At 33.2% G+C, this 15566-nt stretch overlaps 1 protein-coding gene across 5 annotated transcripts; it reads left to right on the top strand.

The window, feature by feature from the left end:
* The first annotated feature begins 582 nt into the window (after positions 1 to 582).
* Positions 583 to 13648, top strand: LOC127799489 (uncharacterized). 5 transcript variants are annotated; one of them, XR_008022642.1, is made up of 16 exons: positions 583 to 755; positions 1786 to 1851; positions 1926 to 1974; positions 2496 to 2605; positions 2891 to 2992; positions 4194 to 4268; positions 4360 to 4463; positions 4563 to 4644; positions 6362 to 6454; positions 6612 to 6676; positions 7119 to 7131; positions 7217 to 7297; positions 8429 to 8537; positions 8627 to 8765; positions 9861 to 10008; positions 12701 to 13648. XR_008022642.1 is itself a non-coding variant. In XM_052333559.1 (15 exons), the coding sequence occupies exons 1-14, from the start codon at positions 633 to 635 to the stop codon at positions 8737 to 8739; spliced, it is 1185 nt and encodes a 394-aa protein (XP_052189519.1). In that variant the 5' UTR covers positions 583 to 632; the 3' UTR covers positions 8740 to 8765; positions 9861 to 11970. The 5 variants fall into 5 exon arrangements, 3 of the variants coding, with proteins under 3 accessions (XP_052189519.1, XP_052189518.1, XP_052189520.1); XR_008022641.1 differs by having other exon boundaries at positions 9861 to 10012; XM_052333559.1 differs by lacking the exon at positions 12701 to 13648 and having other exon boundaries at positions 9861 to 11970.
* The last annotated feature ends 1918 nt before the right edge of the window (positions 13649 to 15566 follow it).

Below are 15566 nucleotides of genomic sequence, written 5' to 3'. Positions count from 1 at the left end.
ATCAAACAAAAAATAAAATAAATTTAGGATATGATTTGGTTCAAAGCATTATGAAATCGCGAGATCGTGGGTTTAATTTTATCTCCATGCAATTCTTTGCAATCACTTGTATCTATTATAAGGGTTAGACCCTAAGATTCGACTCGTGATAAATTTATACATTTGAATTGAATTAAGACATATCATAGATTTTAAAAAAGGTAAAATAATTTAAGTAAAAATTTCTCTATAATCAAGAACTTCTGGAATTACTAACATTATATCAAAACAAAACAAAAAAAAAGAGAAATTGTATATATTATATATACATTATAGGGTAACTTATATTATGGATATATGAAAGTATTAAAAAAATTTAAATAAAAGTTTTTTTAATAGTATTGATAATTATAATTTATTTTTTTATTTTTAAATAGATAGATTTATATATCATAATATAATATATAAAATAGTAATTCTTAAACCAAATAAAATTATGAAAACGTTATTTAACATTTAATTATAATATTTTGACAATATTTATGTATTAATTTGTTATATATTTATAGCGAGTGTTCAAATAGTAAATACTCAAAACAATTACTCTCTCTCTCTCTCTCTCTCTCTCTCTCTCTCTGTGAGCGGCAAAAGAAATGGAAGAGCTGAAGACGCTGGAGCGAGCTCAGAGGACTCTACAGCTGATGCAATCACGAGGCGACAACAATCCAAACGATCCCGATTCCGATCGCTTCCTCGCCAATCTGATCCTCCTTCTGGTAATCCTTCAGTTCGAGCACTTGTGTTTTTCCTTCTTCTTGCAATCGTAACATCCCCAGGACTCAACCTACCTTTGTTATCGCCGTTGTTAATGTTATATGGGTCTCCCAATCGTTACGTGAAACTTGAAAAGTAGAAAGAAAGAAGAAGAATTCGTAATGGTTCAAAAATGGAATCATTCAGAGGAGAAGCGGATTGGACCTATTTGTTGTGGGATTGTGGAAGAATAGGGTAACATCATATGCTTTTTGGGTATTTTCTGGCTGAAGGAACAGTGATTCGGAGGTCTTTGGAGTCTGTTCTGGATTTGGAACCAGCAATTTCTCACCTGGAATATAAGCTAAGACTTACATGTAACAATTCTTGTGGTTATTTCGGGATCAGTTTAGTGCGTGTGAAGGCTTTCTTGATCCTAAAGTTTTGAAAAGAAAAGGAGAAATAATTCTAAAAACAAAATAGAGAATCTCAATTTGGGTAAGATTAATATGCAACTTGAATAGTGAAATAAATGGCATGGGTGGTGAAACTCGTGTAGCCTTTTATGCAAACTGTGGAATACATTGGTTTCTGAATTTGGGCATTTCCTATCCGAAGAGAAACCAGCAAAATTACCCTTCAAATATAGAACTAGTCTTAGTCAAAAAGAACTCATGTGTCTCTTTCCTCTCAATACAGGGAAGAAATGCACCGATTTAACAGCTAGACTTATGGTTGTATACATTCTGTCTTATATCCCTACTTGAAACTTGCCTTATTAATAATAGTATTGGCCTATAATGAAATTAATGGGAGCATGGCTTTCACTGTCAGCTGCTAAGTGGTATAATCTTTACTTGGTTTTGCCAATCTGTTAATACATTAGCTGGCTATAGATTTCAATTATCCATGCAATATGCCTCTATGCATATTTTACGTTTGTATTGAAATGTAAACTTGTGCTATATTAGCATGTTCTGCTGCTTACAAAAAGATGCAAAGGCATATATTCACTTTGCTGATTCTTTCTGGTTTTGAAATTAAATATATAAGCTACATCCATGTGGTGAACTCAACTTGGAGAAAAAGTGTCAGCTGATATATGAGAACTTGACCGAGGTATACTCTACGTTCTGCTCACTCTGATTTTGTTAGTATTGCATGTGGTTTATATTGATTGTTCTTTTTGACAGATTTCTGCTGTGTTTCTTGAAGAAGCATTGCCCTGCCCCAGTGAAGAAGGTGTGACCTTATGGTTGTTTTAAGAGCTATTATGATATTGTTCTCTGAATTTCCTTACATGTGCAGCAATGTTGGTTCTTTGAACAACAAACTAGATATTCTGATGAGAGAAACTACACCCACCCCCCCCCCCCAACCAAACAAAAAACAAAGAAAACTTTGAAAAGTTAACTTGTTAAAATTCAAACTCAAAAACATGGAAATAATTTAATTCTTAAAAAAATGAATCCCTTTTGCACTAGGGATTCATTTTTTTAAGAATTAAATTATTTCCATATTTTTGTTTTCTGAAATTCAAACATAGGCTGCCACTATCTTTTATTTTTGAACTTGAACTGTTGTCTATCAAGATATTTGATGCGGAAAAGATGCAAGCCTAGGGTGTGGTTCTGAAACATGGGAGAATTTTATCTTGCTAGGTTTGACAAATATTACTTTTGAAACACATGAAAATTCATAAACACATTTCTGTCAGTTCATTGATTCACTGATTCACATACATCCGACACTATTTCTTGCAGCCAATTCTCAAGATAAGTCTGGTTTTGATTCATTTCAAACTAAGCATGAAGACATGGCTATGGTTGGTCTGACGGCAATGCAAGATGCAAAGTCTACATTGGAAGATTTTGTAAGCAATACTACATCACAAATAGATTTGGTATTAGTATGAGCATTGCAACATGGGAGCGGAAAATTGGTCTTTACAATTTTTATTTCACATGCGGCCATGCTCTTTACTGTTATCTGTTCCTTTGTGAATAATTAAGCAACTGACTTAGGTACTTGAGCTTTATTGATGTTAAAAGAGTTAATGAAGATGATTACAGTCTTGGAACATCAATAAATGTCTTTTCCTCTTGCAAACTCTTCTCCATCTGAATTTTCCAATTGCTGATGTGATGATTGTCTACAGTGCAGATCCTATTTCATGTTTCATGACATGGATGTTAACAAGCCTCAATCAATATTCAGATATTTACCAATTCTTTCATTCACAGAAAGCTATATATATCAGGTATGTGTTCATGCTGCACTGTCCTCTTATCTTCTCTTCTTCTTGAATGGGGAAACAATGAGAAGTGATTCGTTAATTATGTGAAGCTCTGTCAAGAATCTGAATATAATAACCAGGCAGACTGCAATCATTTATCAGCGAAGTTGTAGTATTACATATTTCCAGGGATCAAAATATTGTTTTGATGGATTGTGTTGGTTTGTTTGGAAACTGAACCCTAACATCATGGAAACATTATGAAATAGTTGAAATCATGGATCCTCTATTGACCCGTGCAAAATGGGGAGCCTCGTCCACTAAGATAACCTTTTAATGAAATAGTTGAAAGCATAGACCAAACACCATATGTCTGTATTTTCATAGCTAAATATGACTAGTTGGACATGGCTGAGGTGTATATAATAATTTGGACTAGAAAAATTGTAAATCAATTTAATTGTCAGCTAGGAAGAAAAGATTGTTTCATTTTGGTCAAAATGATTGAAACATTTTAGTTTCGTGGGTAACCGAAATGAAATGAAAGCAAAAAACTGAAGTTCTCATGTTTGGGTTGAAACATCATGTTTCATGATGTTTTGATTGAATAAGTTGAAACATTACAATTTGGTCAATGTTCATACAATAACACTCCCAAAATTAGATAATTTAAAATGACATCATTTGAAATCTCTATCCAAACACAACCTTAAATCCTTTTTTTTTTTTTTTTTTTTTTTGGCCTTTTGGGTAAATTTTGGAAGTGATGTTCGAAAATCATCCCAGTTGCAATATGAGAATTTTGTCTTTTGAGAGATACATCACTGTTCCAGTAAACATCATGAAACATGTCCATTTTGACTGAAATATGAGAATTTTGAATTTTGTTTTGATTTTATTTCAGTTACCCATGAAACTGAATGAAGAAAACATTATTTTCTTCCTTGAATATTTCTGCTTCCCAATTGAAGGATCGTTACTAGTTTCCTGATTAAATGATCAAAACCAAGCTTATCCCTTCATCTTTTTCTTTTCTTTATTGGCCTAGAGCGAAGAAGACTTGTTGCTTGAAGTATCCATAGAATTTCTGCATAGATGATTCTCAATTTATTACAATTGTGGTAGATAGTGTTGCAACCTATGAAAAGTTTGACAATGTGACTCTGTGGTAATTGTTCTCTTTCTCTAATTGTTTCTCAATATTCTTTTGGTTCTGGTGACACAGTTGGATAGATTAAATGAGAAAATACTGAAATTGCCAACTGAAGAAGTTACAGATTTAGAACGACAGCTTCATATGGTAATACTGCAATCTTTAAATGGAGAAGTACAATGTTACCTAAACTAGTTTGTGAATTCTGAAAAGGTCCACTAATTTTGCCTGTGTGCAGGAAGCTAATCAAAGCTGCCCTATTAAGTTCATAGAGCTTTTTAAAACTGATCCATTCAGACCTCTATGTCTTCTACTTGAGCATCATGGAAATTTGAATGAACGGTCCGAGTTCTTGTTTTTAGTGAAAGAAACAAGCTATATTAAGTTTTCCATTGTGGACTGGGTTTTGCTGAGTTGCTTTCTGTATCTTTATATTTTCAGAATAAAAGAGGAATTCAAGCATGGCAAAGAATATTGGGCTTTAGAGAGAAAGCTCTGTTGTGGGTTAACAAGCAATAAGAAGGTATTCATATTTCCTGGCTGCTATTGCTGAAATTACTGTGACCTTATAAGCTTAATTCCCCACACCCCCAAAAGAATTTTATTTCACCCCAATTATTACATATATTCCATATTTGCATACACATATACCCATTAGCCCACATTGTCCCTATTTTAGATTTGAGCTTCCTTAGTGATTTATAGTGTCTAGCCTTGGTCCAACTAATTATTGGAAAAAGAAATGTTGAAATCTAGTATACCTACGAGTGCCATGGAGTCTAACACATTAGCATCTACATCCACCTACTAGACCTAATATTACAAGGTCCTCAGCGCATGAATGCCCAAATGGCCCAGACGATATTGCCTCCAGATAGCAACTGAATTCTCAGCTTGCAACATTGGTCCCTAGGATTGAGAAACTTTTTTAGAAGCATAAATCCCCTATAACTCATGATAGGAAGTGTAGAGATAATTTTTCTCATAGACACCATACCTCTTTTATGAACAATAATTCAATGCTAGCTTCTCTTTCACTTAATATGCCACCTTCAAGAGAGCATAAAGATAAAAGAGAAATATGGAGAACTTCAAATGTTGAGTCACAATCACAATGCCTTAACTGTAGGGATTTTGATCACTTAATTGCTAGTGGTCCATTATTGACTTTCCTTATGGAGAACAATAGAAGGATAAATAAATAAGAATGCACAGAGGAACAAAACCATGAACACAATACTGATGAAGAGCTTGAGCATGAGATAATGGGAGAAACTGTTAGCAGTTTAGGAAGTTCCCAAGGATGCTCAGATTGTAGTAACGAAGGAAACCTATCTGGTAATTAAAAAATCTCATGATGTTTTCCCTAAAGAATTCTTGAACCACTTTCCCTCTTAGCCTATTCTTCAGCATGTCATAGATTTTTTCTCATGAGTCTGCCTTCCTGCTTTGCCTAACCATTGAATGAAACCCGCTAAACATGCTGAGTTAGATAAAGCAATCAACAAACACATTATGATTCAATTGATGTCAGAATGCGTTAGACCAAATATGTGTGACATTGATATATCTCCTAACTTTGGTTTTAGCATAATAATCGATGTTGAGACATTATTGCATATAAAGCCCATTCTAATCCTCTATATGAACCTTTTGTTGACCCTTCACTAAACCTGATTTCATCTTTCACCAGTCCTATGTAGGAATTGGTTTTCCACAACCATAATCTTGACCATGCTACTCGAGACTTTTGCATACTTCCAGGTCCTTGAGAATTGAATTGAACACATTCTTCTTCTTTATAAATATTGTTTTAAATACAATATAGAGAGAACTAGAAGTTATTGTACCTTTTTGTCGAATACGTATCTGTCAATGATACTGATCCTTTGTTATGGTTATAGATTATGCTTGAAAGCATTTATAAAACTTGAAATGAGCAAGACCAATATTATTACTACCATATTTGTTTATCTAGGCTATGCAGCTCAAGAGACTATTTTATCCTTCCAGATCCCTGTGAAGTGAATCTAGCACATTCCTTTATTTCTGAATATTGTATGTGTGTTTTCTTTTGTTGGGGAAGGGACGTTGTAGAACTTCTGAATTGGAGAAACCAGATGCCTAATTGTTTAAACTAATTCAAAATAGGAGCTCTTTGTGGCCTTGAAATTCTGTGTGAAAACATTCATTCTGCATCCATCCGCCATGTTACCCTTTTAACAGAAGATGATTGACAGATTGTAGTTGAGGATGTGATGAGAGCAATTCATCTAAAGTCATTTGATTATCGGGTGCTGAATCTTCTTTTATACCAATTAAGAGGAGAAAAGGTATATTCCTTTGATTGTTTACAGATCACTTTTGTTTTTTGGTATTATAAACTAGATAATACTTCTCAATTCCATTCTTAGAATTATTAATTTTTCATGCTCATGGGAGTTGCATACTTCACAAGATTAATTTATTTATTCCAACGCTGTTGTGAAGGTCAATGAACTGCACATGGAATTCCTATCAGTTTCTGAATTCCTTGTCGAGCTTTCTGATGATTTGTGAGTGTACCTTTCACAGATTTACTAATTTTACTTCCAAAGGAGGAATATTATTTACCAAACAAGCAGTGAACCTTTTAATCTTGTACTACTATCTGCATGTGATCAAAGAAACGGGCAAACTATACATGAGTCGCTTGCATTGGTACCTATAGCCGTGCCATGAGCTTGCTGCATGCTAAACCATTGGATATGCATTTTGTATTTTTAAGTTTCTATGAAACACCTAACTTTTATTTTTGGCTGGACACAATACATATTCATGTGCATCTGTCATGCTTTTTGGCATTGCTTATAGGTCCGTCCTATTTAGTCTTTTTCTTCTTTTTCTTTGAAACTTACTATAGATTAAGACAGATTAATCCTACTATTTTCTTTTTTTACAATGTGAGGAAGCATGTTACAGATTCCTCAGTTACAAGATGACATGAGAATGCTGTAGGTTTGACTATGAGGTCAGTCCATCTATGGCAGGGTGCTTCTATGTTTTACATGGTTATCCTTTCCTTCAAAGATAAAGATTGTATTTTCTTTCTGTAGGACGATGTGTTGGAGAATAATTTCAATGTTTTGCGCATGTTTGTCAGAATATATGGAGCTTCCACAGCACCAACCATGCTGGTAGGTATGAGGGTGCATTTAGGTTTAATTACTATGGACGTGCTGATTGAATATTATTCTACTGTATGACCACCAGCCAACCTTGGACCTGCCAACAGTTATTTTTACTCAAGGAACTTTGAGAGGGGAGAATCATTTGGCTGAATCAAAACATTTCTCCCCCTCATTCCATGTAAATTTGTAAACCAAATGATTTGCTGATAAAGGATATAAATATCATGGCTTGCTTTATTTCATTATTTGGTCAATGATATTCCTGTAAAGGCTGTGCTTATGGTCTTAACGTTGAATTTATTTTGCTTTTTTAAATTAGTTTTGAACTCATGAAAAACAACAGCATCTTCATATTTCTGTTGTCATTGTGCTTAGGCATATTGCTTAGGGCCTATTTGGTAAAGTTTTTCTTTTCAATTTTCATTTTTTACTATTTTAACAAAAAAGACATAATAGTGTTTATTTACTTGTTTTTGTTTTCAAAAATTTGAAAAGAGAGAAGATGTTTTCAGTTTTTTTTTTTTTTCGTTTTCATTTTCTTCTCCCTTCCCCACCCTTCACTGCTTGCAGCCCACCATTGGAGTCGCCACGCCACTTGCCAGCGATTCCATAGTTTGCTAGACTCCCACATGCTATTTATAATATTTCTAATAAACAGAATTGAAATGCATGAGAGACTTTTAAGTAAAATTTCTGGCCTCCATGATCTGCTCTCTCTCTCTCTCTCGTTTCTGCAAAGAAAAAGTTCAGTACTTTGTGCATTGGAAGGTTGCTGCCCCAAAAATATGGGTGCCTGAATATTTCAATCATGCACCCCAGGAGAAGAAAGTCCATCATTATATTCTATGTTTATGCATGTTATGCTATTCATGGAAATTCCTAATAAATGAATGAAGTATCTACCCAACTACTTAGGTTGGCTACATGCGACCTTCTAATCCAAACTTGAGTGCATGTAAGTAAGGATATTACAAAGACCTAACACAACCCTCTTCTTTTATCTGAACTTGAAATGGTACAAATTTATTTGCTCATAGTTAATGTATGTTCTGGAACTTTTGATAATTAGAGGACATCAATTATGAAGATCTTGTAGATCTTTTCTCCTCTTATTTATTCATCTATTTGCTTCACTAGGCAAAATGCATTAGTGAAGCTGAACAGAAGTATGATCAGGCAATGAAAGCTTTGGATCCCAAACTGTCAGAGAATTACCAAAAGAGATGTGAAGAAGCCACTAAAGAAGGTAAAGCTTAGCCCGTCAAAACCCTAGCTACATAAGCTAAAATCTTCTTATTTCGACTATGATCTGCGCTTAATTCAACTTATTTTTAGGGGGTAAAATATCTGGACCTTCTCTTGGCACATGGGTTATACCTCCAGTAATTGAAGATGAGGATTCATATCGATCTGAATTCAGGAATTCCAAGGGGTTGGGCTCAGGCTGACATATAATCATCAGAAGCTACACCGGGTATGAATGACATTTTACCTTATGCTCTTGAAGGGTTAAGTTTTCTGCAAATTCAACATTTTGCATTGTTGACATCAGTAGGGCTTAGTTTATGATATTCTGTAACCAGTAATTACATCATCTCTAATGCATGCTGCAAAGATGATGCCTCTCAGATTTTGATTAAAGTTCTAAATAAACAAGGATTTTCTCTGAGATTTAGGGTTATTATTTTGGATTCGGAAATACTATTCACACATTCATGCACAAGTGTTATCAAAAGTGTCAAAGTGGAATATCCAAATAACATTTCCCCGTATGAATGACATTTTACCTTCTGTTCTTGAAGGGTTAAGTTTTCTTCAAATTCAATTTTTTTTGCATTGTTGACATCAGTAGGGCTTAGTTTATGATGTTCTGTAACCAGTATATCATCCCTAATGCATGCTGCGCACAACCCTAGACCCCTGAGAAAGCTCTTAGAATAGTACAAACGATTCACCGCACATATTTGGGAGCTTAGAATATTGTGAAGTCGGGAGTTTGAAATTGCCTTGGTGCGGGATTGTGCAATCTCCTGTGTCTATCTAAGGGTTCGACTCGCAACAAATTTATCCCGTTCACCTAAGATTGTGGAGCAGGCAAATCGTAAATTTTAGAGAAAATTTTAGAGAAAGTGAAATAGATTTATGCCAAAAATTGACCTTACAAAAAAAAAAAAAATTGGAGAGCTCTTTATTTCTTTCTTATTTATTGAAATATTGTTAATCATCTTATCTTATTTAATTTTAATTTGCATAATATTCTATTTATAAATTTGTTTTTAAATCTTGAAATCAGATAAACTCAAAACAATTCAATTAAAAGAAAAAAATCATTTTTTTTTGTTCGAAAAGAAATAAAAAGAAAAACAAAAGTGGAAATATGAAAGGGAAAGGGGGGGGGGGGTCCACCAGCCAAGTGAATCCTAAGTTCACGTAACGGACGGCTCGGCATCCTCTCTCTCTCTCTCTCTCTCTCTCTCTGTATGTTTAGAAAAGAGATATTATTCCTCTGTGCGAGGGATCTCGCTGCTGCTGCTGCTGCTGCTTGACCTTATTGCGATCCGCGAATCAGATCGGTACTGAACCAGAAAGCGTATGAAAACGAAAAATGATGAATGAAAATATCTATCCATCCAATCTTCAAGGACAAGTCGCTGCAGTGAACGCTTGCCAGCCAGCCAAGCCAGCCTCCTTTATTGGATTTGTTATTCATCAGTCTCGTCAGTACGCTTTCTTTCTCTTCCATTATCATAATCCGATCATATTAGTTCTTTATCCAAATGCTCTCTGTATATATATATATATATATATATAGAACTTGTTCAATTCAATCATAGCATAAGCATTTACTTATGTATTTATATTTGTGAAAATAGATTGTCTTGTGATTGTGAGGCATTTTGGTTGGAAATTGAAAATGGTGGAATGGTCTTAGTCGCATTTAAGATTGATGGATCAGTCCTGAAGGACTGAATTATTCATGGATCCATCATTCATCATCATTATCAAGAATAGAAATAGATCCCCTTCACTTGATGCTGCACAAGGCAAGAGCTGTAATGGTTGGTTGGCCCGGTCAATCCGTATAACTGCTTTTAATGGGTCCTGAAACTGTGTTTAAAATCCCAATGGATTTTATTTACCATCTTATTTTTTATTATTATAAGATTTTGTAACTCTTAGTATCTAAGAGTTTTTTTTTATTTTTACATCTTTTTAGCATTTCTCTTAGTATCTTGTTTTCATTTCATTTAGGGATATTTTCGATGAATATTTCGTGAACAAGTTTCGTTTGATTTTATACCTATAGATACGGGGAACAATTCGTAAACAAATTTGGTATAGGGATATTTTCGGTGAAGTTTGTTTTTAAAATAAACGAATTAAACCCGAACATAAAAGTATTTAAACAAATTGAATTTGAACACTTTTCATAGCCAAATTTGGACTGAGCCTTACTTTGACTCATTTACATCCTTAATTTTATCAAATATGTTTGCCTAATCTTCTATTAATTTTCTTTACACATAATAAAATCATTCATCACACCTTATTTAATGAAAATGTGAGTAAAATTAGACTTCAAATTTTATGCTATAAAGATTATGCATATATAAACAAAAATAAAATTAATTTTGAAGATAACTTGGCAAATTTTAATTGAGTGGAAATCAAGTGCTTTTTAATATTATCTCAATTAAGTAACGGCAGAGACTTTTGTGAGTGTGACAACTCAATGACTAGTTAACTCAATAAATATTGTTACATATGAAAGTGAGTAACTACGTTATTTATTTTTGTGGAGGCTAGGGAGAGAAAAGTTATATTTATCGAATTAATTGATTCGATTTGATTTTTTTTCTTGAATTAGTTTAATTTAATTTGATTAATTTTTCTTAAAAGTTTAATTTTTGATTTTCAGTTCAATTTTTTAATTAGAATAATCGAACTAATTGAACCGATTGAACTTTAAGACGATGTTATTTTGATATTTATAAAACGATATTGTTTTCTTTAGTTTTGTGTGTTTTTTATTGGTTATTTTACTTTTTTTCAATTTTTTTAGTTTAATTTATATACTTTGAATTCGATTTTTAAAATTTTTTAAATTAATCAATTGATTTGATTTGATTTTATTCTTCAATTTAATTTAATAAATTAGTAAATTCCAGTCGGTTCAATGCACACCTCGATTAAGATGTGCAAAAGTCACATCTTTGGGTTGATTGAGCGCAAATTTACTCCTCTAAAATCTTAAATAAAGGTATTATTTTAGATAAAGTATAATATTAGTTCTTAAATTTATTTTTATAATTAATTAGTTATTATATTTTAATTTTTATCAGCATAGTCACTAAATTTTGATTGTTGTTATGATTCAATTTTTCAAACTTTTTTTTGGGTTAAATTTTGCTAGTAAAATTAACATGGTATATATTAATATAAATTTTAAAATCACTTGATTGTGAGTTTGTGTTAATTTTAATATTAAGTAATCTTAGATTATATTAACATGTACATTACATCAATATTTGATAACAAAATTTGATGAAATTTTTTTAAAAAATAATTATAATAAAAATTAAAGTATAGCGACCATGATGACAAAAATTAAAATTTACAAGATTTATAATGTAATTTATTCATTTTATCAAAGTCCCTAGATTTTGTTGTGTATTTGCCATATTAGGTAATGTGAAACAGTACTACTATGTTTACGAGTGAGCATTCGGTTCGATTAAATTGATCAAATTGAATAGATCAAAATTTTTTTAAAAATGAAACTAAATCGATCGAATAATTGTTCAAACTCAATGAATAAAAAAATTAAAAATAAAAATAATAAAATATAAATAAATTGAAGTAATTTGGAGATTGAAATGAAGAAGTTAATTTGATAATTTGGTCAAAAATGACATCGTTTTTGACACTTCAGTTAGTTTAATTATTTTAATTTTTTTTAATAAACAAATTAAATAGAATTAAAATAATTTAAAAATTAAACTAAATCAGTTTATAAATTGAACCATTACTTTTCATTTAATCGAAATTTTATTCACCCCTAAAGATATTATCGCACAAAAGCCTTTTCTCGAAAGTAATTTTCACAGCATGACTAATTTTACAGTTAGGGCAAAAACATATTCAGAACTTACTGCTACTTTCTAAATCAGTGTCATGCATCTCCAATGCTCTTTATTATCTCTCTCTCTGTCTCTCTGCTTGTTTTCACTTCCATCCATTATCAATGTCTGATTCTATTGGAGGAGAGCTTGTTTCCCAGGCCACCCAGATTCCACTGTTTTCTAGGATGAAAACAACTTTTGGTTTTGGGCAGAGAGAATTTATTAATCGACCAGATTTATAATATATATATGTATGTATGTATGTATATGTGTTCTTCTTTTTCAGTTAAAATTCCTAAAATGAAGGAAGGGGGAGAGAGCACTGATTATGGCTTAGCAACAAGAAGGGCAGGCATGGATTGATAAATGGTAAGAAATCCCACTTCGCCCGCCCCCCCACCAACCCTAATTCATTCAATCAATCGCAGTCAAACGCTCTCTCCCATGTTCTGTCTGCTGCTGAAACCTGAAAGCAAGAGCAAGAAGATGATGAGTGATGAGTCTTCTCACCCTCATTTATTGAGGTTTTACCAATTCCACCCATATATATTCCTCTTTTCATATTTTTTTTTATGAATTGTTTTAATAATGTTTTCATTATTGATTATATAATATATATATATATGATTATATATACAGTGCGCTCTCTCTGTGGTTCATCTTTTGTGAAGGCCCAGGTCTAGGACAAACAGTCCTTTCGCTTTCCCTGCAGCTAGCTAGCAAGCTAGGCTACTAATCTATCCAAAGCCATTAGGAAAGAAAAGAAAGGACAGACCCAAAAGCCCATCCTCATCTGATGTCAAATTCCACCATTTTCCTTTCATTTTCTTGGCCTCCTTTTGTGCTCCCCACCACTGACTTGTTCTTTTCAACCCCACCCACCCCCCTCTGCTCTGCTCTTTTTTTTTCTGTAAAAGTCTCTCTTCTTTTCCACTTGACTTCCCCCTCTCTCCCCCCTCCCCACTTCCTCTTTTGTGCTCCCCTCTCCCACTTCTTCCTTTCACAAAATCAAACCTTTCTCTCTCTCTCTCTCCCTCTTTTGTGCTCCCTCTCCCACTTCTTCCTCCTCTTCCTTTCACAAATTGAATCAAACCTCTCTCTCTCTCTCTCTCTAAATTACTTGCATCTGGGTTAATTTTTGCACCTTTCCATTCCATGCATCCAACAACTGTTCAGTTTGCAGCTTGTCCAATTGCTAGCTAATGGGAGATGAAATGCTTCATCAGCAGCTGCCATGAATTCTCTTATTAAAGCACTGTTTCTTCTCTGTACCACTGCCATTACTGCCACCCTTGTTCATCCTCTCTCTCCGGCCGCCTCCTTCACTCAAAAACAACCACTTCCACACACCTCCTGGGTAAGCCTTCAACTCATCACACACACACACACTATATATATATAATAATATAAATATATATATATAGTGACTGGATTTTGATTTTCTTTGTTTATTAGATAGAGTACTAGCTATATATATATAGCTAACTTGAACACTTACTTAGCTGCTGCTGCTGCATGCCTTAATTGTCTAGGGTTTATCATTTGAAGAGAAGACCAGGCTGGGGTCAACTCCACCCAGTTGCCACAACAAGTGCAACCAGTGCCACCCTTGCTTGGCGGTGCAAGTCCCCACCATGCCCACCGCCGGCCACCGCCCCCAGCCAGCCGCCAGAGCCATGCCCATGGAGTTTTTGGACTCATCCTTACCCCCTTCTTCTTCTTCTTCTTATTACAGCAACAAGTACTCCAATTACAAGCCTCTTGGATGGAAATGCAGGTGTGGCAACCACTTCTTCAACCCATAACCCAACACTTTTCTAAGTCAGGCTTCAAGCTCCCCCATTAATTAATTGGTGATTAAAGATGCTTGATTAGTATATATATATGTATATGGGTTGATGAATAAATGCCCAGGGTTGCCATATACTGTATTGTTTGTCTTTGGATGAATTAGTTAATTAATAAATTGTCGTTTTTTTAATTTGGAGGGAGTTAGCTAGCCAGCCAGAGGGGTTGTCACTTGTCCCTGACCCAGAATTCTTTTGGAGACAAAATATATTCAGTGGGTGTAAGCATTTATTGTGTGTACACGTTGAGGAGATGTTATAGAGATTGTATAGAAGCTGTTACCGACCTTTCTCTGTGCAATTTAATGCCTTTCTTTGTAAATGGCAACTTCTCTAACTTACTCGGTATGCGCAGTGCACGCCCCCCCCCCCCCCCCCCCCCCCCAAAAAAAAAAAAAAAAATTAATAATAATAATAATAAGTTAAAAAAATATTTATATTTTTCATACATCAACAAACATTAATGCATTATATTTTGTCATATTAAAATAAATATATAAAATATTAATACACAAATATTATTAAAAATAGTAATGTTATTTGTACACTATTATTTTGACGTCAATTTTGACACTCACCAACTCGATAATACTTTTTAAAAGAATTAACAATATTTTTTTAAAATTATAAACTACTTTTAAAAATTACAAATATTTGAAACCAATTACAAAACACTGATAGATGAGTGTAAAACACATCAAAGTGTAGGACAGGAGGCCTGTTTGGAACACTGACATATGGGCCGGCCCAATCCTTTTCTTTTTTTTTGTTAAAATTAAAATAAGAATATTTTTAAATATTTTATGTAATTTTGTCAACAATTATTTTAGTTAATTATATTTATTTATACTTGGTTTGGTGTATTATTAAAAAATTAAAATCTATTATAAAATTAATCAAATACCAAATTTGATATATGGCACAAAAAATTAAATTTATTATAAAATTAAAAGGTGAACCCTTTTCTATAAGCATGAAATAATTGTAAACGAGTTAAAATTATTTAGCAAGGGTGCAGATAGTACCAGAATTTTTTGGTTTAATCTGTAATGCTTAAATCATTTACTCAAAAAGGGCATATATATAAAATATTTAGATGAGCTAAATATTTAGACTAAACTCTTTATATAGGTTAAATTGAGGTTTGACCAAGTAAGAAATCCAAGGTTAGCCATCGAGATTCTCAAGGTCAATTCATTGTACAAGATGGGATAAATCTTCTTCTTTTTAAGGGTGTGTTTGATGAAGGGATGAAAAGTGGGGTAGAATTTTAATTTCATGAAATTTTAATTCTCACATCACTCT

Source organism: Diospyros lotus, chromosome 4 (genome assembly GCF_014633365.1).
Source record: "Diospyros lotus cultivar Yz01 chromosome 4, ASM1463336v1, whole genome shotgun sequence".
In the NCBI taxonomy this organism is placed as follows: domain Eukaryota; kingdom Viridiplantae; phylum Streptophyta; class Magnoliopsida; order Ericales; family Ebenaceae; genus Diospyros; species Diospyros lotus.
Note: the sequence above shows the minus strand (reverse complement) of the source record. Positions and strands in the feature narration are given on the sequence as shown.